This window comes from Lipophrys pholis (genome assembly GCF_963383615.2).
Source record: "Lipophrys pholis genome assembly, chromosome: 19".
Lineage (NCBI taxonomy): Eukaryota > Metazoa > Chordata > Actinopteri > Blenniiformes > Blenniidae > Lipophrys > Lipophrys pholis.
In genome coordinates, this window is record NC_137647.1 from 8,771,639 (window position 1) to 8,796,154 (window position 24,516).

The 24,516-nt window shown below is 43.8% G+C and overlaps 1 protein-coding gene across 2 annotated transcripts in view; it reads left to right on the forward strand.

Moving 5' to 3' along the window:
- tnrc6c1 (trinucleotide repeat containing adaptor 6C1) overlaps window positions 1–19,931 on the forward strand; it is a 40,285-nt gene extending 20,354 nt beyond the window's left edge. Inside the window, exons 4-20 of one of the 2 annotated variants that reach the window (XM_080488044.1) lie at window positions 5,363–7,948; window positions 9,425–9,619; window positions 10,495–10,661; window positions 10,757–10,834; window positions 11,205–11,423; window positions 12,252–12,398; window positions 12,678–12,797; window positions 13,096–13,179; window positions 13,337–13,577; window positions 13,667–13,831; window positions 13,955–14,131; window positions 14,697–14,867; window positions 15,275–15,385; window positions 16,327–16,545; window positions 17,119–17,192; window positions 17,277–17,416; window positions 17,746–19,931. In XM_080488044.1, coding sequence (XP_080344170.1) covers window positions 5,363–7,948; window positions 9,425–9,619; window positions 10,495–10,661; window positions 10,757–10,834; window positions 11,205–11,423; window positions 12,252–12,398; window positions 12,678–12,797; window positions 13,096–13,179; window positions 13,337–13,577; window positions 13,667–13,831; window positions 13,955–14,131; window positions 14,697–14,867; window positions 15,275–15,385; window positions 16,327–16,545; window positions 17,119–17,192; window positions 17,277–17,416; window positions 17,746–18,139 — 5,288 coding nt within the window. In that variant the 3' untranslated portion in view covers window positions 18,140–19,931. The remainder of the gene's footprint in view (window positions 1–5,362; window positions 7,949–9,424; window positions 9,620–10,494; window positions 10,662–10,756; window positions 10,835–11,204; window positions 11,424–12,251; window positions 12,399–12,677; window positions 12,798–13,095; window positions 13,180–13,336; window positions 13,578–13,666; window positions 13,832–13,954; window positions 14,132–14,696; window positions 14,868–15,274; window positions 15,386–16,326; window positions 16,546–17,118; window positions 17,193–17,276; window positions 17,417–17,745) is intronic. The other variant, XM_080488045.1, reaches the window with a different exon arrangement.
- The last annotated feature ends 4,585 nt before the right edge of the window (window positions 19,932–24,516 follow it).

Genomic DNA, 24,516 nt, shown 5'->3' on the forward strand with positions numbered 1-24,516 from the left:
AAAAACAACAACACACATTTAGTCCCTGTTATTCTTATTCCCCTGTGATATTGTTGTTGTAACAATCTATGTCAGTTTGTGACAAGGATTCTCCACTAATGTGTACAGTCTCTTTCATCATGCCACCAGTGTTTGATCCAAGATAAGGAAGTTCAGGAGACTGTCTGTTTATGTTTTGCCTGGACTCTATCCAAGCAGCACTGAGGAATAATGGTTACTTTGCTACTTGTGTCTTTAGTTGATGGCATCTGGAAGTGTGTCCCCTTTCACTTTCTCTTGTCATGAAGTGTGTAGCACTGCGTAATGCCTTGTGACCATTCCTCACTCAAACTCTTGAAGAACTGTAACATAAAAATGCTGTGGTATCATAGATTATCTTCAATTCACACACACATTTACTGTTCCTTGAGGAAGTGAGGGCGTTTGAAAATGCCTGTGGTAGTACCTTTTCTATGCAAGTTTATGACCTGAACACTAATTATAACACTATATACTATATACACTATATTTCACATTAGAGTTTTCCAAACCAACTAAAATTATTGCACCGCACTCTTTGTAACCGTATAAGATCATCTAAATAAATGTCAGATGAGGGCTTGAGTCCAGAGTGCTACATTAGTTTTTGTTTACTGCCCAGAATAGCAAAGCACAGATTAAAATCTGCATATTTGACAGTCTTCTCTTGGAATGATTGCAGATAAAACCTTTCAAAACACATTTCGTAAGTTGCTATTGAAGCAGGCTTTGAATAACTGACATTTACTCCTGTGCTTTTCCTTGCAGGATAGCATACAGAAGATACGTATATCACTTCCAGCACAGGAAAGTTAACTCGGCTTCTTTGTAGTTGACAGTTCATAAAGTACATCATCTTGCATAGAAATTGTATTTTCAATACCTCCACCGGAATTGCGTTGCAAATAATAGCTAAAGTAAAGCCACTTGCATATAATAGGCAGATGTAACCATTAAGTTTTTGTGTTGCAGCTGTAATGTTATACGCCGTTACAACACATAAAACACAGCATCTGCGATCCTTAAACACAGAGGCACTACATTCCTGAATGGTGTTTTTTGTTGTGTGTGTGTTTTAGCATCTTTCAGAAAACTCGTTCATCTAGCTGGCAGCGTGCATTGTCAGCTCTGTACCATCCAGTCTCTCTGCCCCTTGGGGACTTCATTAAGCCCGGATCAGTACAGCTGAGGCCCACACAGCCCTCCTAGATTATTTCCTCCTCCTATCTCTCAACATCCATCTCTGTCCCTCACGCCCTATGTTATATTTTCTTCTATTTTCAATCCTCCTGATCCTTGTTGAACCTTGTTTGCCCTTACAGCATCCTTCCATGTGTTGTACCCAATGACCCTTCTAAAGTTTTTGTGTTAAAACTATGGGCATAAAATTGACAAGATTTTCCGATAACACGTTGGACAAAATGGTGTTTTGTCTGTGCGAAAACACATTTGATACAAACAAATATATTCATGCTTATGTATTGTCACCAAGTTTGCAAGCTATTATTGTTACAATTTTACTGTCATCTTTAGTCCCTCCTGAAGATAAAGTTTTATTATGAATACCTCATTTTCCCACATTTTTCAAGTTTTCCAAGTTCTGAAACTTCCTGTCCTGAAGTCATTGCAGAATTGATTTCAAATGGCAGCATATCCAGCTAGATAGTTGCAAACAAAGACCCCTCTGGACAACTAGATGTCCTAACCTGCAACTTTATGCCATTTCTCATCATTTCCACCAATAGAAATACAAACACACACACACCAAATGTTTTGATCAGATTTGCTTCGCAACCAAAGTTGTTCAAATTTTCACAAAAAGGTTCCGAGATCTTCTGGGCACTTCTTACCATATAAGCAAAATACATTGACAGATGATTCTCCACTTCATCCTATTATATGAAAAGAAGCCGAAACGTCCTGGTTGAAGGCTGTAATCTTACTCTGGTGTCATCATTTGCAATCAGAGTTGTAGTTGTGACAGAGTAATGGAGCTGTGGAAATGACTTCCTGCCCCAATACCCGACTGACCCACTTGTGATTGACTACTTTGCTCAATCACAGCATCACATCCTGTTTTTTACATTAAATCACGTATAACCAAACAGCATCTTTCAGGCCAGCTGAACTATTTCAGGTCCCATTGTACTGACCTTTTCACCCCTACCAGGTACCTGACAGCAAGTGACTAAAAGCAGACCAGTAAAAGGACTCGTCAACCATCTTTATAAATGGTTTTCTAGCTACTCCATCTTGATTTCACTATGCCCAACTACCAAAATGAGGCAAATGATCTGTGGTAAACAGTTGTTGGTCATGTATGAGATGTTTTAGTGTGCCTCATGATTTTTTTTCTCTCTTGTAAACCAGAAGCCGGCAGCCAGTGAAAATGTTTTGGTTTCAATTTTTATACCGACTATCGGTCTCAATCAATGGTGAACTCACTGCACATTTTCAAAAAAAAATTTTGTGCTATTGTTCTTCAAAATGAAAGTCATGTACCCTGCATTCATGTCATTCATTATTAGATATTAAATACTCAAAGAACGGGATTTCGCCTGATTGTAGTTTACAGAAAGTTATGCAACTTTCTGTTTTGTTGTGTGTGCCAGGTGTGAATACGCATATGTGTGCATAGTAGTTTCAGTGTTGGTACTTTTTGTGCGTTTCCGCACAAAGACTTGGTAGCTATGACCTCACCATTTGTTAGGACCTCACAGTAGAGAGGCACGGGGGGCCGAACCTCTGCCATAAAGGGACTCTGTTCTCTACAAAACATTGACTTATTGTGTTGTTGTGTGGGCACAAGGATCATTTGTAAACAATAGCCGCCTTGATCTGGCTGCTCTTACTAATCTCCGTGCCCTTCCTATCCTCTTCCTTGTATGCCCTCTGTCGCATCGATACCTTCTACCCTCGTGCAAGTGCCTTCCTTGTGAATGCTGTGCCATGTTTCGTACCAGATTACCAGTCTGTAATCACGCGATGTGAGCGGATCTGTCCGAGTGTCCTTGGCATCCCATAAAGTGGCAGATTTCTGTCTAAAGCTCTGCGCTGCTGATTATTGAATTTCCGTAGTAGTAATGCATTTAGACTAAAACTGGCATGTGTCTTTGTGTGTGATCTGCTTATATATCTGTTCATACATCCACATATGTGTGAGAAAATTATGATTTCAGTGCTCGGGAGGGTGCAATGGGTTGTGTGAGGTTATGCTTGCTCTCTCTTTTCTGCAACTGCTATTCAAAACGCTTTCCATTGTGGGCGGCAGTGCTAATTGCAGATGGAGCTAAATATTTAGTGACAGTTTTGACAAGCTGGAAAATGTAGCAGTGGGCTGCGAGGGGCTCAGACCAGTCCCCTTTTGTTTTGTTTTACCTCGTGCCTCGTGAGTGCATAATGAAAGTCTCCGGTCTCCCCTGTTTCTTCAAACACTCCCATCCCCTCCCCCACCAGCCTTGTTTCAGTGCTTTTGCAGAGAGGAGAATATCCTCCGTCAGGATAGGAATAGAGCGTGATATAAATAAAACCAGAGGGAGGCAATAGATAGAAGAGGAGAGACCCAGCCAAAGCTGTGTTGGTGGGAGGGACAGAGCATGAGGGGTGAGGAAGGAAGGGAGGAGGGAGGGGGGGGGTTGTCTCATGCCGCGCAAGAGCTGTGCAACTTCTTGGCAGCATTTCAGAAATGAGCCTCAGAAGCTTGGCGAGCCGAGCAGACATATTGAAACAAGGATGGTCACTGCGTTGCACAAAACCTAGCTCTTTACAGGATGGTCGGGAGGCACCTCTCCACAGGTATTTCATTGCTGTGTAGCACATCGCCACCTCCTTATTCTGTCTCCTTTTTTCCCCTCATCTCTGTCTCTTCTGCATTGTTTTGGCTGTTAGTACTTGCGCACTATTTGGATGATCACTTTCAAATATTAAAGCCGCAGCGACATTGCATTACAGGGAAGCGCACTGAGTTGTTACGTTTTTGTGTTTATTACTCTGAGCAAAGCATGCATGGTATTGAAAGCAGCGATTGCAGAGGTACTGACTGACAGTAGATTGGAGCCTCTTTGGCTCTAGTTCAGGACTGAGAAAATGGCGGTCGTGCACTTCTCAGTGGAGTGACGCTACCAAACGACAGTGCTGTGTGTATCAGAAACACAGTGCCCTCTTTTTTTCTCCTCTGCTCTCTCACTATGTCCTCTGTCCTTCTGCTTCAGTTAAATTAACAGAAGAAAGCTTTAAAACGGGTCGTACACCGATACTGTCGCTCTCCTGGTGCAGTTGTGACACTACACACATGCAAACTACGCATGCATGTGAGGTTGTATGTAAACAACAACAACTACAGCATGAGGTGCAGCAGAAATTAGGCAATGGTGTGGGGTGGATCAGTGCTGCAGGTATGATCTGGACTTAATTTATGCCCACTAATGGACACTTTGAAATTCCAGAGGAGACGCTGGTAACTCTGTATGGCTCAAAGAGAAGCTGAAACATTACATCATGTTGACAGAGCGATTGTACAGGCAGATGAAGGATGACAAGTTGATTTAAAATAAAAAAAGGGGGGGGGGGGGGGGGGGGGGGTACCGGGGCTCAGAGAGGACGACTGAACCGTTGTGCTTAGTGTTGATCGAAGGTCATAACTACGGTGCATTATGGATCATAATTTAAGAGTGACTCAGCGTCAAGGTTCTTTTTATTTAATATTTTCTTTATGTTTCACAAGTACTTCTTCTGGCACATTACTTCATTTACAATACACTTCAAATTAGTGAACAGGATCTACATTTATGACCCCAAAATACAATTTGGGATATTCATTTATTATTTGGTGATAAATTAATTTAAAAGTACATATTCAAAACTCGTTTGTGTTGCTTTGTCCTGAGAATTGCAGCTAATAATCATTTGATGTAAAGTTAAGATATGTCAGCAACTTGGAGGCACAAGTTCGCGCTTTAGCTTACAGATGTATTCAATCAGTATAACAGTGTAATAGTATATTGTTAAACCCCTGCTTATTTTCATTATAGAAGGAATTGGATAACAAAAAATGTAAAGTGATGGTTATGTTTTCATAAATGTTATCTTCTAATTAAAGCTTGTTCTGATATTATATTGATGAATCACCTCTCTGTGTGATCATTTCTAATTTGAGTGGTGTGTATTTTCAATATTAAAGCTTCTTGTATTGTCTGTGTCCGCAAGAGACGACGTCTTACATGTTGCCATGGTATTTCAGCCTTATTAAGCTTATGTGGGTGGGATGACGTACAACACTTGTGCTTCTCAGATGAGTTCTGTTTGCTCATGCTCATACAGCTTTTTTTCTTTTCTTGCCTTACAGAACTGCCCCCACAGAGTGGCCAGGGGCCCCAGTATGATAATCCCCTCTGGGGACATCTGCCAGCCAACAGAAGTGCCACAAGTGCTGTATCTTCCACAAATCTCAGTGGCTGGGATCAACTGATCATTGACCAGAAGGACACAGAGGCTTGGCCTTCTATTACCCTCAGCCAGAGCCAGGCCTCTCCAGGAGGATGCCCTTTGGACACTGACTCTGGTCGCCTGGCCAGCAGCAGCAGCAGTACTAGCAGTAGTTGTAGTACAGTGAGTATGGCTACGGGAGCCAATAGCCAGACAGGCCACTTCCCTGCCAACCACCTTAGCAGCAAAGCCAACAGTGGGCCTGGCCCTGCCAATCATACTGGAACCAGCATGCTCTCAAGCCAGGTTGCATCTAATCGCAGCTGGGGCTCTGGGCCTGGACCCTCCCATTGCCCCCCTCAGTCCTCAGTGGGGAGTGAAGGGAAAGGTGACAGCGCGGTGGGAGGAGGCAGCAGAGGCTGGGGTTCTTCTTCATCATCCTCCACCACCAACTTTAACTTGAACCTAAACCCTAATGCCAACCCGTCTGCCTGGCCCATGTTGGGGCATGACGCGGGTGGCACAGGGGGAGGCAGCTCAGGAGGAGCCAACACCATTTCACCTCCTCAACCTATACCCAACCTCTGTAATTCATCTGGCCCCCCACCAGCCCCGACCAGCACCTGTACCGGAGCCAACACTAACAGCAACTCCTCGGGGATTGGCAGCGCCTGGGGCACTATAATGGCTTCTGATACATCAGAGCTACACCCCTCCCCATCCACGAATGTGTCTTTCAGTTCAGAACCTCAGAACCTTAAAACTGATGGACCAAATCACACTAATAAGCAGGAACCTCCAAGCCCCATCCGCAACATGCCTGGCTGGGGTAATGCACCTGTAGGCTTGGGTTCCATGGGTCAGCCACAAGCAGGAGGCTCCCAGGTCAATGGAGAAGATGTTAACTCAGTTTGGGGTAACAGTGGAAACTCAAAGGCAACTTCATCTAAAGAGGCACCTGGCTGGGACTCTGGCTGGGGACATGGAGGAGGTGGAGCGGGAAACTCAGGAGGCTGGGGTGAACAGTCTGGTGGTGGAGACTGGGGCAAGCAGCACACTGAAGAAGCCCAGGGAAGCTGGGATGCACCCAGTTCCCCCCCTCAGGACTCACAAACTAGTCCTTGGAACAGAGCTGTGAGCACAGCAGCTGCTAGTGAAGGGAGCAGTGACAGTATGGAAGGACATCCCCAGCGAAGAGACCACTCATCCAGAGATAATCCAGCTCCTTTGTTGCCTGCCCAGGATCTGGACCCCAGAGTGCTGTGCAACACTGGCTGGGGACAGACCCCTGTTCGCCAGCACACCTCCTGGGACATGGACGATACTAAACGCCAGAATGAAGGAGGCACTGAATCATGGGGCTCTGGCCCTACCACTCCAAGCGATGCCCAGGCTCCATCCAACAGTAACGCGGGCCCAACTCAGAGGACTGATTCTGGGAGCAAAAATGATGTGCCTGGTTCTCAGGGAGCCTCAGGCTGGGGTGGAAACATGGCTACCACCAATCAGCCCAGCCCTGGCTGGGGAGAGCAATCGAACAACATTAAGCCCACAGGTGGTCCAGGTGGTCCTGGTGGTCCTGGTGGTCCAGGTGGGCCAGGTGGCCCAGGTGGCCCAGGTGGTCCAAGTGGTCCAAGTGGTCCAGGTGGCTGGGGGAACTCTCCAGCAGGTGGGCCTACTTCCACCAATATACCCAAAAATGGAGGCCAGTCCTGGGGGGAGGAGAAATCTACTGGTTGGGAAGATTCTCACGTCAAGTCAACAACGCAGAGCTGGGGAGAGCAACCCAAGACATCCCACAACTGGGGCAACAGTGGAGGAAGCAATAATACGGGGGACTGGCGAGAACAAGAGGAGAGCAAAAAGAGCCCCACTAACCCTGCATGGGAGGGAGGAGATCAAGGGGGCTGGAAGGAAAACCCACGAGGCTGGGGGATGTCTTCTTCAGGATCTGGTATATCTGGAGCTGGAGGAAATGGGGGATGGGGAGAATCAGCACCCCAGCGTCCCAGTGGCCCTCCTCAAGGATGGGGAGGCAAGCCTCAGGATGGGCCCAGTGGTAATAGTGGATCAGGGAGCATGGGCTCTTGGGGTGGCTCAGGCTCAGTAAAGCAAGGTGCAGGCTGGAGTGGGGGTAAAAAAGAGTCCTCAGCAGAGGTAACAGGTTGGGAAGAGCCCTCCCCTCCTTCAATCCGCCGTAAGATGGAGATAGATGATGGAACTTCCGCTTGGGGTGACCCTGGTACCTACAGCAAGTCAGTTAATTTGTGGGACAGGAACAATCCGGGGATGTCCCAAGCAAAAATTACCACTGGCGGCAATAATCCCCCAGGTTCCAACAACAACCACTCCCACTCTCACAATCACCCTTATCATGGGCCACCTGCACCTTTACAGAACCATAGCCAAAATACCCAAAACCCAGGGCCCCCCAGTGGCCCTATGGAACCTACTGTGCAACACCCGTCTGGGCCATCTCACAACAGAGGTTCCTTGATAGCTAAAGGTAAGACAACATCATGCTTTGATTTTTCAGTCTTCTATTAATAATTGACAATGGTCAAGCTCATTGGTATATACATAAAAAACACATTCATAATTTAAATAGGTGAACTTTAGTCCATTAAATGTTCTCAAAGTAAATTGTTGTTTTTCTGTGATTTGTTTTCTCTTTTATATTACTCAAAGTAAAGGTATCAAACATGAAAGCTGGTTAGGTAGTTGGTGCAGTGCACTATTAGACTCCAAGCTGTTGATCCACTTAAAGGTAAAATCTTGACCTAGTTCGCTCACTTTGGATTTACATCTAATCAAGTCTCTAAATCAGTCAAGCAAGTGCCAGCCTTGTCCTTCCCAGGGTCTCCTCGCATTTAACAACACCAGATACTTGTAACCCTGGCAACCCCACATGGGCACCCAAAGGAAGCACAAGAGTGCTATTTACAAAGTGCTTGTGAAAATACTGATTCACCACAAACAGTTTGAAACGAATCGGAAGTGAGTGATTATATGGGAGCCACCATCTGTCAGTAGTTGAAGGGAGGAGATGGAGCAGTCCCCCCCCCCCCCCCCCCCCCCCCCACCACCACTAACATGGGAGCAGACGCCCCCTGCTGTCCTGCGCTTGACCTTGCACGCCGTTTCCACTTGATAGAACACATCCTGATAGACGACTATTATTGATCCTGTAATAGGCGAAAAGCCAATCAGAGGAACCATAAGGTCTTTATCTGCACTAAAGCAAGAAAGAAATGGGAAAGTTGGTGTGTCCCATTGTTTGTGGTTTAAATCAGGATAACTCTTAGCCCAGCCATACCAGGAGGATGAATGTTAGCTATAATTTTGGAGCAGCCTTTTGGACTTGACCTTTCCCTGGTGAGAGAGCTAAGCTGAGCCTGGCACTGTCACAGCCCTAGAGACTGCACTGTGTGTCTCGTGCCAAAAGGGATTGGACTGCGCCAAATCTTAAATGGGCATCTCCTCCCTCTATCAACTATCCTGCTAAGCCAGGCACAGGATTTTGCCTCCCCACATGGTTAGCACTTCACACTTCAAAACAGGAGGATAAATGGGGTCTTCTTGTTAATCAGAGACTTGTTATGGACATTAATGGTCATTAACTAATCTGATGTGAGATAGATACTGCAAAACTACACAAACCAAGCAAATCTTTTTAGACTGGTGTCTCGTTCTGGAGTTCATTGTGTATGGAATAGAAATAGATAAAATAGTCTCAAGATGTCATTATAACCATGTTTTAAGCATTTGTCATTTGGGTTGAAGGACAATACAAAGTTAAATCAGTCAAGCGCAACAAGATCAGTTTGTCAGGTAGCATTATGTTTTATAGAAGCTTTCTAAATCTCAAAGTAAAATTTTCTAAGTCATAGCTTACCATTGTATGTGAAGCTCGTTTCTCAGGTATTTGGTTATGTGAAGCGAGCTTTTGATCAACAAACTGTTGTCCTTGTATGTCCTCCAGGTTGGGGAGAGCTACCCAGCTCCCACACGAAATCAGAGAGCACGTGGGGGGAACCTGCACCTTCTCCGGTCAGTGTAGATAATGGCACGTCTTCCTGGGGAAAACCTACCGGGAGCTGTGGGGGCTGGGGAGAAAACAACCCAGAAAATTACGGAAGGGGCAATCCACCAATGACATCTGCACCATGCAAACCTGGTAAATATCATTGTCTTGTAATTTAATATTGTTTATCGCCTTCAGGAACAGTGACACCAGAAAAAGAAGTTCTCTAATTTTCTTGTGTCAAGTCAAATCGAGGACATCAATATGGCACAAGGGAAACAAGAAGCTGGTGCTTCTTTTTTTTTTTTTTTTTTTAACAAAAATCTATACTGACCCCTAGTGGCTGCATTGTTACCTGGTGATCAGATTTATGTTTCTCAGTTCAGTCTTCTTCTGGAGATGTGAAAACCCACTTGCATTTTTCATGACTAACCTAAGACGCCCTATGAAATATTCACATTTTCAAAACAATTACATTGGAAGTTATTTAAAACCTTTTTAAGAAGCTTTTTCAAAACTTTTGTGCAATACAAATAAACACTGTTACACTGTATATACTATAGGCTATATAACTATAAAAACGTGAGTTTGGAAAGTCAAACCAACCAATCTCACATGCTAATAATGGTTTCAAGAGTCCTATTAATGGGACAGATTTCTCACCAGATCTTTGAAAAAGGGATGTGCAAAGCAAAGGAGTTGTGCTTTATAATTTCGTCAAATTCTACAAGTCCTACAAAAGCACCTGAATGTTTTCCATATCTTTTCAGTCATGTGTTTTGTAACTTAGCTAAATTTGAAACGACACAAAGAAATACTTCAGTCACTAAATGTGGTCATTTGCCAATTAAAGTATTAGGACATTCAGGTTTTTTTAAGATGCGTCGTCTGCTTAAATAACATGATTGACTGAAATCCGGTAAATTTTGTAGTACTTTTTGCTCTGTATTATATCTTTGAAATTGTTGTTTGATCATCATCACTGCTGGTTTTTTTTACATGTAGTTTTCCCTCACTGTGTTTTTCAGTCCCTAAACCTATGCAAGACGGATGGGGCGGTGGAGGTGAAGAGCTCACCATGTCAGGTGGTCAGTGGGATGCAGAGGAGGGAGACATGTGGAACAACACTGCCTCCCAGGAGAGCAACTCTTCCTGTAACTCGTGGGGAAATGCATCCAAAAAGGGCCCGCAGAAGGTGTGCAGTAGGACTGTATACACATTAAACAGTCTCTTATTCTTTCATTTAATTCATTTATTGGAATTTTATTATGGTCCAATCACCTTCATCAGGGGAAGATCCCAGGGAAGCAGGAGGATGCCTGGATCATGAACCGTCTCATCAAGCAGCTGACAGACATGGGCTTCCCTGTGAGTTCAACTGCCAATAATAAATACTTGTTGTAGAAACTATGAACTACTCCAGGCCTCTTGGTGGATTTAACAGAGTGCACAAATGTACCAGTTCTTCATTGTTGAAAAATCTAAACGTGACACATTGTACACGTGGTACATTGTGATCGATATTTTCTACAATTCTCTCACGTTTTGTACATCGAGTAACAATAAATAAAAATGTAAAAACACACAAATGGACAATTTGAGCTTTTTGTCTTTTTAGATCTTTTTGTTTTAAAAATCAAACTACATTTTTAGAATGACTTAAAATCAGCTTTACCTGTCTTCCCCCCATTGTTTCAGTATTAATTTACTTTTGCATCACTCTTTGGTGACTCTCCAGAGGGATCCGGCAGAGGAGGCGTTGAAAAGCAACAACATGAACCTGGATCAGGCCATGAGTGCCCTGCTGGAGAAGAAGACGGAGTTGGACAAACGTGGGATGGGGATAGCTGGCCACGACTACAACAACGGGCTCATCAACAAGCCCATTAGCTGCCCTCGGCCTCCGCTTCTTTCCAAAGACCCCTCAGCGGATCCCCGTCTGCCCTTCATGGATAAGGTGAGTCATACAAACATTAAGGTAGTTAAAAATATTGAGTAAGCAGGAAAGCAACTTGACCAGAAGATTACAGCAAAGCCAGTTGTTGATAGGCAAGCTTACTTTTCACAAACGTAAAACATGGGATTTGTGATATAAGCAAATTACAATTTTTCTACAACCCCGGAGCCAGCTAAAACCAAACTTTGGCGATCACTGCATTAATTAAGAAACAGACAGTACATATGTTTTTATTTTAGGTAATTATGCAATATAATTATAATGCAAAGTATCTCAAGTTATAATCAGAAATGCAGGTCGGATTAGGGGAACAGCTTGCAGGATCATATATGTTGTGCTTTTGTATTGAGGAGTGGAAAATGGCAAGTCACAAGTGATCACCAGTGTAGTAGCTTTTGCTGTCACACGTCTCCCAATGCATCCTTCAATAAGCAATGTCTGTTTCTGCTTTGAGAGCATCTCATACATTTGAGGTGCTGTAGCACTGCTGGAAAACAAATAGCAAAAGTTTTGGACAGCCATCCATCCAGCAATCCTCATTCATACCGCTTCATTCGACTTCGTCATGATGCTTTAGAGCCAATCCCAGCTGACAATAAGCGATGGCAGGATGTACTCTGTACATGTCACCAGTCCATCACAGGTCAAACACAGACTGACACATTCACACCAGTGGCCAACTTAGAGTCAGCAATTAGCCACAAATGGTTTTGGACTGTGGAGGGAAACAGGAGTGGCAGAGAAAAAGCTGTTAATGACACTTATATATTGCATTTGAGAGCTTAGCTGTGTTTGACAAGACTCTGAACTGTTTCTCTGTCTCCGCAGATGCCGAGTGGAATGTTTGGCGGTGGTGGAGCAGCACAAGCTCGGGCAATGCAGCAGCCGCAGCCGCCTCCTCAGCCACCAGTGCCGCCTCTCAGCTCCTCTCAGCCTAGTCTACGTGCTCAAGTGCCTCAGTTTCTCTCCCCTCAGGTATGCTCACACACGCAAATACACAGATTTGCTTGCACATGCAGCCCAATTTACCACTTACTTAACAGTTTACTTGGCAAAAGCTTTATAACATATGCAGGAATTAATATTTTATTTCAGACCTTAAAAACATCTCTAGTACAATTTTCTCATATATTATGTATCAATTTAGGTGCTGTTAAGCGCTATACATCATGCAAGAAGGATATATTTGTCGGTCCTGTCTTTTCTCTCTTTAGCACAGTTAAAACAAATGATGTGTTGATTGTCCTCCAACAGGTTCAAGCACAGCTCTTACAGTTTGCAGCAAAAAACATTGGTCTGAATCCTGCACTTTTAACTGCACCAATAAACCCTCAACATATGACCCTTCTGAATCAACTTTACCAGCTGCAACTGGTGAGTCTCTTTTTGCTTTTTCTGCTCTCAGTTCTTGTGATACGTCACATATTATTCCTTTGAGGCTCATATCTTGGACTGGAAACAAAAATGCTCTTACTACCCCGAGTTCAAGAAAATGGCAGAAGCACAAGATGTCCACCAGATGACATTAGATATTCCTTTACAAACTTCAAAACCCAATGTGTGTTTTTTTTTATTTTTATGTTGTTTTCATAGAAACTCGCATAGAAACACTAAGACATAACAGTTAATGAGACTTTTTCACATTTAAATCTTGCCTACACTTGATCCACAGGCGTACCAGCGTTTACAAATTCAACAGCAGATGTTGCAGGCGCAACGCAACGTTTCTGGCCCCATCCGACAACAAGAGCAGCAAGTAAGTTTCTCTTTAAGACCGACTCATGTTTTCTGCTAACTGAGTAACCCAGAATGCAAGATAAATTTGTGTGTTGTAAATATTAATTTCACCTAAATAAGTTGACGTCCATCATCCTGACAATCCTAAACATGTCTGCATTTGGATGTCATCCCAGGTTGCACGTACAATCAATAACATGCAGCAGCAGATCCAACAGCACCAGCGACAGCTGGCCCAGGCCCTGCTGATGAAGCAGCAGCAACAGCAGCCGCCCCCTTCCCACTCAGGCCTGCATCCTGGCGGGTCAAAATCCTCCCTGGATTCATTTCCAGGTCACCCCCAGGCTCCAGGCCTCCCTGACCTGCAGACCAAAGAGCCGCAGTCATCGTCCAACACGTACAGCCCCTACTCTCTCTGTGAGTAGTGTCCGCTTTGCTCTTTGAATTTCATAGCACTGTGTCGATGTTTGGATCTTATTGCTAAACATCACTCTCTGTGCCATCAGCTGGACTGAATCCAAACATGAATGTAAACTGCATGGAGGTGGGAAATCTTTCTATGAAGGAACCCCCACAACCCCAGTCTCGCCTGTCACAGTGGACACACCCAAACTCCATTGAAAGCCTATCTGGAAACTCCTCTCCTCTTGAGCCCAACATGGGCAAGCATGGTGAGATGAGACTAGGAATCCCTACTTAAAATGAACAATCATGATTAGAAATCAGAAACAAAATGACTGAAAGCAGCATTTTGCTTGACAATATTTTTTCTTTGTTCTATCCCCCTCTCTCAGGTGCCAACCTGGGTCCTCCTGGTAAACCCCCTCAGCTGGATGATTCCTACAGCCCCTACAGCCTGATGTCCAGCACTGAGTCTCCCACCAGTCCCCTGGTTGCACCAGACAGCTGGGGACAGGGCAAGAGTAACAGTGACAAGATGGCCAACGGGACCAATATCAACTGGCCACCAGGTGAGGAACACTTTATTATCATTTGACAACCTATTGTACTGTTCCCTCTAGGTGTTATATTTAGCACTATCTGAAATGACAATATGCATAATCTGCACCAACATAATTTAAACAAATTTAATCAAAGGGAAGCGCATGCCAAATGGGCTCACTTGAAAAGCATGTCGAGTGATATAGGTAGGTTTGAGGCACAATTTGGTTTGTACTTGCAGGGAATTTCTTTCACTTTTTTTCCTCACTAACAGACAAAACTAATTGCTCTGTGGTGGCGCCAATCACCTGTGAAACTAATATACATTTAGATTTATTATATTTTAGCAGTAGGGAAGAAGTGGGATGGATGCTGCAATGTATGTTCTATGTTTAGTGTCTAAATGATTTTCAGAAGTATGGAGCCAAAATAGCTACTCATATTTTATGGTATTGGTGGGTGTTTTTTCTTTCAAAACAGATCATGGTTTCAATGGACTTTCCTCCTAACATAAATCTGAAAAAACCTAAAGGAAAATGCCGTTTATTTTATAGTTTCATTTTATTTATTTATTTATTTTTTATTTACTTTCAGAATTTTGCCCTGGGGTACCCTGGAAGGGCCTCCAGAATATTGACCCAGAGACTGACCCCAACATGACCCCCGGCAGTGTCCCCAGTGGGCCCACCATCAACACCAACATCCAAGATGTCAACCGGTACCTGCTCCGGGACCGGAGTGGAGGGGGGAACAGAATATTGCAAGGTTTGCTTCATTTAATGTGTGGGAAGAGCATCTGATTTATCTTCGGATACAGATGCTGTGTCCCAAATTCCAAAACGCATTCTACATTACAGTCCAGTAGAACATGAATGAATCCATACACTCCAGAGTTATTTCTCTCTAGAAAGAAATGTAACAGAACAATATCTTTCCCCGTGTATTTGGAGTATCCAAAGGGCCTGCTTCTTATTCTTTTGTTCCTCATTGTCCTACTTTTAACTGCTGTTGTAATCATTATCATTTACCACTTCTTTATACTCTTCTTAATGAACTTGCTTTCCTCATCTTTAGTGTTTTGTTTTTTTCCTTTCTTTCTTCCATTTTCTCTTTCTGCTACTTTTCCTTATTTGTTTGTGTTTGTCTTATTTGTGTTGCTGGCATCGGCTCAGGCTCCTCTCCCACTTCATCTCAGAACGAGGCTCTGCCTCCCTCCACTGATTGGCCAGTCAGTGCCTACACTAGTTCGTTCAGTCTTTCGTCCCCGGACATAGACGATGCAGGTACATGGTTTGTCCATAATCCCCCACCCCCACCCCAACCTGACTGCAGTGGCTAATCCCTGCAAATCAGCTTTATCCTCCCCCTCCTGTGACTGTAACTCCCCAAGCCTAAACCATTCACTGGAGAGATACATCGCTCCTTTTTCATTCAAGTCACAGCTCCTGATTAAATTTGACCTTCGTTTGAGCCCCGTCCCTGTCAACCGTGTTTTTCATGTAGTGCATATTCCTCCTGAATGCCAGTGTTATCTGTATTCCCTCTATTGTGTGCCATGGAAAACACAATGAGAGTGAAGAGCAGTGGTTCCTAACCTCATTGCGGTACCGCCGCCATGGTCTGTGAATTGCCAAGTCTTCTCTCGATTCTCAAAAAAAAGGGTTAACCCTAATGCTAAGGCTGCAAGGGTTAACCCTAACCCTTTGACATCTTCAAATGTAATTTTGACAATGTCAGAGCAGGCAAAGTCCTGTTGGGAACCACTGGTTTATTGAGTGTTGCTTTAGTTAGATTTTCATTGACTAACTCTGAAGTAATTACCTTCTGAAGTCGTGCTCGCAAACTTCTCATACACATGCTCACACAACGTAGGGAGAGATTTTCGCAACTGACAATTGTGCATGACTGCCAGCCAAGTAATTGTCCTTTTTGCTCTAGTTTATATGTATGAAGTCTCCTTGAGGTGTATGAAGGGTACTTTATATGAGTTGTTGGTGTCACTAAACACAGAAAACATGATATAGATATCAAACTATTATACATCAGCCGAGAGTTTCTGTGTATGCATTTCCACCTAAAGACCTCTGAGTATTAAAGCTGGACATATTTAGAACATTGGTAAAAATGTAAGAAGTGTCTTATGAAGAACTTGGCTAGTCACAGCAGATGATTTTCGGCCAATCGGTTCAGCAAACTAACTCCTCGCGTGATGCTTCGCGTCCAGGTAAACTGTCAGAGATGAAATCCACCTGGTCTCCAGGCCCCATCTCGCACAGCCAGGCTTCCTTGTCCCATGAGCTGTGGAAGGTCCCCCAAGGGCCTCGGAGCAGCACCACGGCCCCTTCTCGCCCCCCACCGGGCCTCACCAACACAAAGCCTTCCTCCACCTGGGGGGGCAACTCTCTGGGTCTGGCCCAAGGCTGGAGCAGCTCCTACACCACAGGTAGTGTCACAGTGAATTAAGTGTTTATGGTATCAAAGTTAATTCCAACATCTGTAATAAAGTCTTTGCTTTTTGATGATAAACAAACCTGTGTACTGTGATTAAATAGATTTAACATTTTTACAATTCAATCAGGGGCTGCTTTATTATACTTGAGTAGTTGTTTTTTTTTTAGATATTTGTACTTAAGTATTTTTTAAAAACTGCTTACTTATATTCCCAACATTTGAATACAAACATCTGTACTTTCTCCTTGTTAACTTGAAAAGTGAAAAAGCAGCTGACGATAGCAGTTTTTCCGAGTTCATATATCTGAACCTCTAAACTTTTTACATTTTATCAAATAAGCATAATTATTACTTTCACTCTTGGATATCATAATCGTTTCGAAATTATCTGGCAGTTGAGTCTTGAAGGCAAATTACACTTAAGATAAGTTCTCAGATATAAACAGTCACAAAACAATGAAGCAGAACTGATGATATATATTTTTTTAATGTTATTTGAAATGTGAGCTGTATTAAAGTTAGTCTAACTGACTCAAGCCGACGATTTGTTTTCTCTCACACTCAGCATGTACCACGTGGAGTACAGACAGCTCCAGCAGGACCAGTAGCTGGCTGGTTCTGAGAAACCTCACTCCACAGGTAACACTCGTTCACAAAGATGGGCTGTGTGCATAGCAAACGGTGGCTTGAATGTTCCACCCTGGTGGCTTCTGTCTTTTCCAGATTGATGGTTCGACTCTGCGTACACTGTGCATGCAGCACGGCCCCCTCATCACATTCCACCTCAACCTGACACAAGGAAACGCCGTGGTGCGCTACAGCTCCAAGGACGAGGCTGCCAAGGCTCAGAAGTCCCTGCACATGTACGCGCTTTTAATATGGTTTGCTTTGCATTCACACTCGATGTGACCATCAGACCTCAAGGTTGGAAATGGATGGTGTTTATTGACATTTTGTTTTTGTTATCGACTTAGGAAATATATAGTGAATTCAGAACATATGCAGAAATTAAACTATTTCACACATTAAGGTCTGCAGCAAATAAACTGTAATTCGTACACTGTGTTTAGTAGATATGCACTTGTGTTTTTAGTAGATCCAGACAATGTAAACGCAGCCTTAAGGACAATTAACCATTATGCTTCCGTCTTGGTTTTTTTTTTCTCTCTCTTGTTTCCACCCGTCTCTGTAGGTGTGTGCTGGGGAACACCACCATCCTGGCAGAGTTTGCCGGGGAAGAGGAAGTGAACCGCTTCTTTGCACAGGGCCAGTCGCTCGGTGGAACCACCAGCTGGCAGGCCACTCCAGGCACCAATCAGACGAGGATGACTGGCACCGGGTCTGGAGCCTCCCACCCTATCGGTCACTCGCCCCACTGGAACAACAACAACGGCTCCAACAGCAGCAGTAGCAGTGGCCTGGGAGCAGGCGCCACAAAGACAGGCGGAGAGCTGCTGTGGGGCGGCGTTCAGCAGTATTCCAGCTTGTGGGGACCCCCGAGCGGCGAGGAGGGACGCGTCATGGGGAGCCCCACCCCAATCAATACACTGCTGCCTGGGGACCTGCTGAGCGGAGAGTCCATGTAGGAAAAAAATGAGCTGAGGCTACACAAACACCAACAGGAGCAAGAACCTTGCAAATCAATGTGGAGATAATCAGTGTGGGCGTGAAGGTGAAAAGGCGGGCACGAGGAGGACGAGGCTACATTGTCGCTGCTTGCCCTCGTCCGCCTCCTCTGCTGCTTTTTCTTTTTCAGGCGCAGTTTCTTTTTTTTCGTGTGTTTGAATCTCAGTTAAGGATTTTTGGTCACAGTGTTCAGCTTTTTTTCTTTCTTTTTTTCTTTTTTTTTCCTTCTGAAGACAAAGGAAGAAGTCTTTCATTCAACAAAGAAAGATTACTTTTTGCAGAATTGAACTCACCGTGTGAAACGTACTTTAGTCAAACTGGCACAGAGACAAGCTGCCATCTTTAAACTTGCGTAATCCCTCACTGCCTTTTGAGGCAATCATACTGCACCTCAGAGATCCATTAAAAAAAAAAAAAAAAAAGGCATCATTCCCAAAGTAAAAACCTTTCAATCAAGAGTGGTTGTTGAACTTTCAGCTGGTCCAGACTCTACATTTGTTTCTCTCAGCACTAATATTAGCCTTAAACTATTTCCTGCCCTGCTATCCTCACTCACTCTGTACTTGGTGAAGAAGCATACGGACACTTGCACACCCTTATCTCTGAGCCAGTGAAAGTGGAGAGTACATGCTGCTGCGGCTTAACATGAACAACCACAGCTGAAAACTTTAGTGCATTTTTATTTGTTTTGCAAGCAGATTGAGTTTCCCCACACAACGCTCAAAGGGAATGATGCAACTCTGTTTGCCTTGTTCAAGCCATTTATTTTTGTAGTGTTATTTTTTTTCTAATTGTTATTTTTTTTCTTGGAACCATTGCAAACAAAGCTAAGAAATGATATTATTCAAATGTTGTCTGTCAATCTTATCCGGCGCGGAAAAGGAGGGGAGAGTCGGGGGTTGGGGGAGGTTGTTGCGTGTCCAAACAACAAAATGAACCACTGCAATTACTTTGGAACTGTAAGGACGAAACACTTTAATGCACCTCAACTCGTCTGCGGACAAACTTGCAGTTTGGTCTCAGTCTCAGACCCTCTCACTGATACCCTGGACAGAAACCTCAAGTTGTGGCCCTGCCAGTCCTTTCCTCCCACCGCCCGCTCCGCCTGCAAAACACCCATTTCAAGCGACGTGCAATATAAGCCACAGACTCTACCGTCCAAGCACTCCACTGTGCCCTCTCGTAGAAGCAGAGGGGACCCTAAGGAACGAGTGAACTACAAAAGAACTTTCAATCTGCCCCGCATTCCCCACACCCCCAAAGAAGAAGAAAAAAAACTGCCACTACTACTATCGCCCTTCGTCGTGACCCCCCCCCCCCCCCCCCCCCCCCCCCCCGTGAAGAGAGAGGGTTTGAACTTAGGAGAGTAGCAAGCTGGTCTTCAACCTTCCTCTGTCTGAGAAACAAGGACGTACACGCAATGCACTTCTTCAGCCGGCCTACTCTCCACACTCATGATACACACATGATACTGACCGGACTTTGGGGGGGGGGAGGGGAGGGCAGGTGTGTGTCTGTGTGCGTGTCTCTGTGTGTCTCTGTGTGTGTCTGAGGGGAAGCCGTCAAACCAAATTGAGAAGAGCCCGTTTTCCTTTTTACCCAGAAGACCTGTATTTTTTTGTTTTGTTGCATTAGTAGAAGAATCTGAAGCAAAGATGTGGTCTATCATAGCACTTAGCAGGAGCATCTCTGCTCCTCACGCCCTCAATGCCAACGAATAGAAGAAAGGAGAAGCAACGATGGCAAAAACTGAAAAGACAAAAAAAAAAAGCAATCTGCTTCTCTGAATACTTATTTTTCTGACTCAACATGGATGTGAACGTTTTTTCTTCTTCTTCGGAATCCTTCTTCCCTCAAGTCAGTGGGACCAGAAAGGATGTCAAACACGGTAGCAAAGTGAAGGGAAATACAAAGAAGAACTAACTGAATCGATGACGGGTGTGGCAGGGGAAGGGATGTGCCCCCCACCCTCCCCTGAAGCACTCATCCTCACCCTCTTTTATCAAAGTAAATATCACTGTTTGCAACTTTTGAAATCTTCAGCCTTGGTGTCTGGAAAACGCTCGACGTGTTCATGTTTTACTGGGTCCAGCAGGGAGGATCGCCATTTCTATCTCGTCCTGTTCATGTTTCTCTTCTTTCTATTGGAGGCCCTGCCAACCTGTGTGAAAGTGTGGCCACTGAGTGCCTGCCTGCTGCAGAGTGCAGTGCTGCAGCAGCCCCCCCCCCTCCCTCCCTCCCTCCCTCCCTCCCTCCCTCCCTGCGGATCGCTACAGACTGACTCTGACTCTCCTTTCTCTTCTTCCTCCGAACATCCTGGGCCTCGAGGCCAAGAGCAGCTCTTTCAGAACTGGCCCACCTGTATTAAAAGTTACTACTACTGCTACGCCAGAGTCTGTCCTCAGCAACCTCCACTTCCACTCTCTCTGTCTCACTCCTGCAAGGATCACTTTAGCCAGAGACGGAGCCGTTTGATGCGGTTTTTTGGGGGGGTTTTTTTTCCTTCTTTGGAAATCTCGGTTGTTACTTCTGGAAATTGCCAGTGTGCATATTTTTTTGTCATTGTAAGAAGTTTGCTGATGTTGTTGCTGTTATCATTGATGATATAGTTGATGATTGTTTCTCATGGTGATGATGATGATGATTTCATGGCTTATAAATATTGGTCTTTATGCAGTGGTTAGCTTCTCTCCTGCCCCTCCCACTGCCTCGCAGGCAAGGTACGCCTCAGACAGCCAGCGCAGCAACGCCAAATAAAAACACTGCAGGTTTGAGTTGTTGGAGTTTAACCAAGTGAGGAAACAGATTCTTTGTCCACCCAAAAGGGGGGGTGCCCAAAATCCATTTTTGTATTTGTTTGATAACACACTCATGTGATGTATTTCTAGTGTCAGTGAGCCTCACTCACACTGGTGCTTTGGGTTTAACTTGGTTACACCTAGAACAACCTCGACTGATAACAGCCTTTCATTTCTATGCAAAGACAAGGAGGTGTTCATTCACAGCCATCCCCCCCCCACATCTGCCAATCGGCACTTTTCTCTCGACCTTTACTACCAGGCAGCTTTCTCTCCAAACCTCACCAGGATTCAAACTGAAGGAGCCTCCCTGCATGTGGACGGGGGTTCTTATTGAAACGACCTGCTGGATGCACCAGTCGTTGGCAGACGGTCACTGCTTCAGTCTTGTGCCAACCGATTCACAAATATCTACTTCCGACCTTTCGACACGTCCTGATTTATTATCAGCATGATAGGAGTTTTTATTTTATTTTATTTTTTTAATGCTGCAGGAGGCGTACCCCACAAACTGGAGGAGTAGACGGGCAGGACAGATTAATGGCGCTGGTTCTTCTCCAAAAGGGAAACGCCAGCCTGCAGTAGGAGGAAGGGGAGGAAGTGTGTGTGTGTGTGTGTAGGGGAGGGAGGGGAGGGTTCCCTGTATGTTTGTGCACTGTTTATGGGTCACATCGGGTACATCTCTTTATAAAAAAAACCAAAAACATTATCTATTTCTTTATCATCAAGGTTTTCGCAAAAACTACAAAAAAAAAAAAAAAAACTTCTTTTCCAGCTGTGCACTGAGATGCCTGCGTTCTGTTTATCTGCAATCGGCCACCTTCTCGCCCTTCCCTCGGCTCCTTCTGTGAGCCGCGAGCGACGGGGGTAGAGGGGATACTGGCTGCATCCCAGAGGCTCCAGCTGTGGACCTGCAGCCTGCCGGCCGTGCCGGCCGATACATGGACAAGTCACCTCTGCACATCTGGCCTCCGGAGGGCCGGCAGGGACCGCACCACGTATCAGCAGGAAACAGGGACACACCTCAACGTTCGGTACCAAGTCTTAAAAGAAAAACTTTGGGGATTCGCCCTCTTCCAGAGTCTGTCGGACTCACGTCTTTCAACAAAACAATCACTATTGCCTGTGCTGTCTGTTCGTGTGATTGTTCCTGGAAACCCTGCGCCGTTGCTCCACACTGGACTTGAATCACGGAGCAGGTGTTTGTAGAGGGGGGGTGGGGGGAATCGGGGTCGAGGTCAAGTCTCAGATGTGCCCTAGGATTTCTTGGTGCAGCACCAGCACTGAGAGCCCCTCCCCCCCCTCCCTCTCCTCCCACAGCCTCATCATCTGCACTCTTATCTACCTGTCTAGTGTTGAAAATCTGATACTCTCCCTGATTTCATCTGTTGTTGTTTTGTTTTTTGTTTTTTTTTACGTCACATGGACTCAAAGGAAACTAGAGCTCAACTAGAATATGCTTCTCAATCATGGATCAGACAAGGGTTCGGGGGGCAGGGACCCCAAAAAGAGTTGAATTAGCAAATCTCTCTTTAAAAAAAAAAAAAGAAAAAAAAAAAACTAACAAAAAGGCCTGGGTTGAATATGCACATGCTAGCTCATACACAGCACACAACCGTGCCCGTACAAAACGGGTGTGTGCCTGCGTATGGCTAGATCTCTCTGTTTTCCACTTAGCCTAAGCCCTCTCTAGACCCCACCCCCACCCCACCCCCCCGCTTTAGCCCCCCCACTCACCCTGTGTCTCCCAACATTATATTCCCCACAAGACGAGATCATAAACATATCAGAGTAATACAAAATAATGAAAGCAAATACTTGAATCAAAAGAAGCGCCAATAATGTAATGTGAAACACTTTTTGTAGTGGATTTCTTTTCTTCTACTTGTCTCATTCATACACTTCAGAGATTTTATTATTTTCTCTTTTTTTTTTTTTTTTTTTTTGATAGCATCGGTTCGGAGTGAATACAATTTGAAATGCGAGTGTTGTTGAAAACTTAAGATCGACATAAAGGCAAATTTACATCTGTTGTATTTTGAGTGTTTGCACAAGGCTGCTTGTACTGTACATTGTCTGAATGAATGTATGTGTGTGTGTGAGGTGAAAATCCGTGCGAGAGCTCGTGATTCTTTTCGATTCAGTATACTTTTAATTGTTTTTGTTTTGTTTTTTTTGCTTGTCAAAACTATATTCTGATGTTAATTGTTACTAGCCTCTAGCGTTGCACTGAGTGTCGGCCTCACCCCTCATCCAGCTATATGAACAACATGATACAAGTACTGAGGGGCGACGGGGACAGTTCATGTGTAAATGTTTACTCAAGGACTAAAATAAGTGTGTTTTTAAAATGTAATGTTTATCTACCTTAGTGGCTTTCATTGTGGAATAATCCAAGAAAGTATGGATCATAATTGAGTATTGCACCATTTTTCAGACTATAAACTTAAAAAAAAACAAAAAACGAAGAAAAAAAACCTGAAAAAAAAGTCATATATCTTTCAAAAAAAAAAAAAAAAAAAATGCAGCAAAAACAAAACAAAAAAAAAAGTATTTTGCAGACCTGTGGCCATAGATTGGGGTAGAAGGACTTCAGCTCTCCCGAATCTGAGCAGCAGAGAGCGAAGGACAAGAGATCAGATGGAGCCTCGGTGTGTAGGGCTCACTTCAGAGGTGCCTACCTTTTTTTTTTTTTTTTCTCTTAGCTTTCTGTTGTTATTAACTTGCGTTCAGTTCACTCATGTCGTCATCTGTTTTTTGTTTTTTTTCTGCAAGGCCACTGACAGTTTACAAAAACAAAACACTTTATTTTCTGGAGTTCAAAAAAACAAAAATCAGCAAAACAAAGGAATTAAAGTACGAGAATGTCGAGTGAAAAAAGAATAAAAAATAAAAAAAAAGGACAAATGCTTCCATTTTTAAAGAAAAAAGTGTAACACAACACTTCACAGAATGAAGATTTCTTGTGCTACTTTCAGGACTCTGGGATTGAACAGTGTTGTCTTGTTCTGTTTAACCTTCTTCGTTCTGTGTTTAATGTTGATTTCATGGACTATCTGAAGCCTGTATGTTGTTTTTTTGTTTTTTTTTGATTATATATATTTTTCCTTTATATAAAATGAGAAAAATACATGAAAAAAAGAAGAAGACATAATTGCTCACTATCTTGCACACACACGAAAAAGTGGATCTTGTCTCAGGAAGGCCAGGGTTCCAGAGTACCAACTCCACGCCATTTTAATGTACATTTTTATGATGAGTTAAAAAAAAAAAAAAAAATAGAAAAAAAAAAGGATGACTAAAAGAAACAAATCTAAGCACTGAAAGTTATGGATTTCAGAAGAAGAGAAAATACCTTTTGTTTCTAAATCCGTAGCAGTTACTTAATAACCAAATAATGGACTTTAAACGAAAAATGGAGTGCTTTATATATAAATCTATATATTAAAATTGCTTTACATTAAAAAAAAAAAAAAAAAAGGTGGTCAATGATTTTGTTTTTAAGAAGAAGAAAAAAAAAGACGGTGAAAAACATGCAA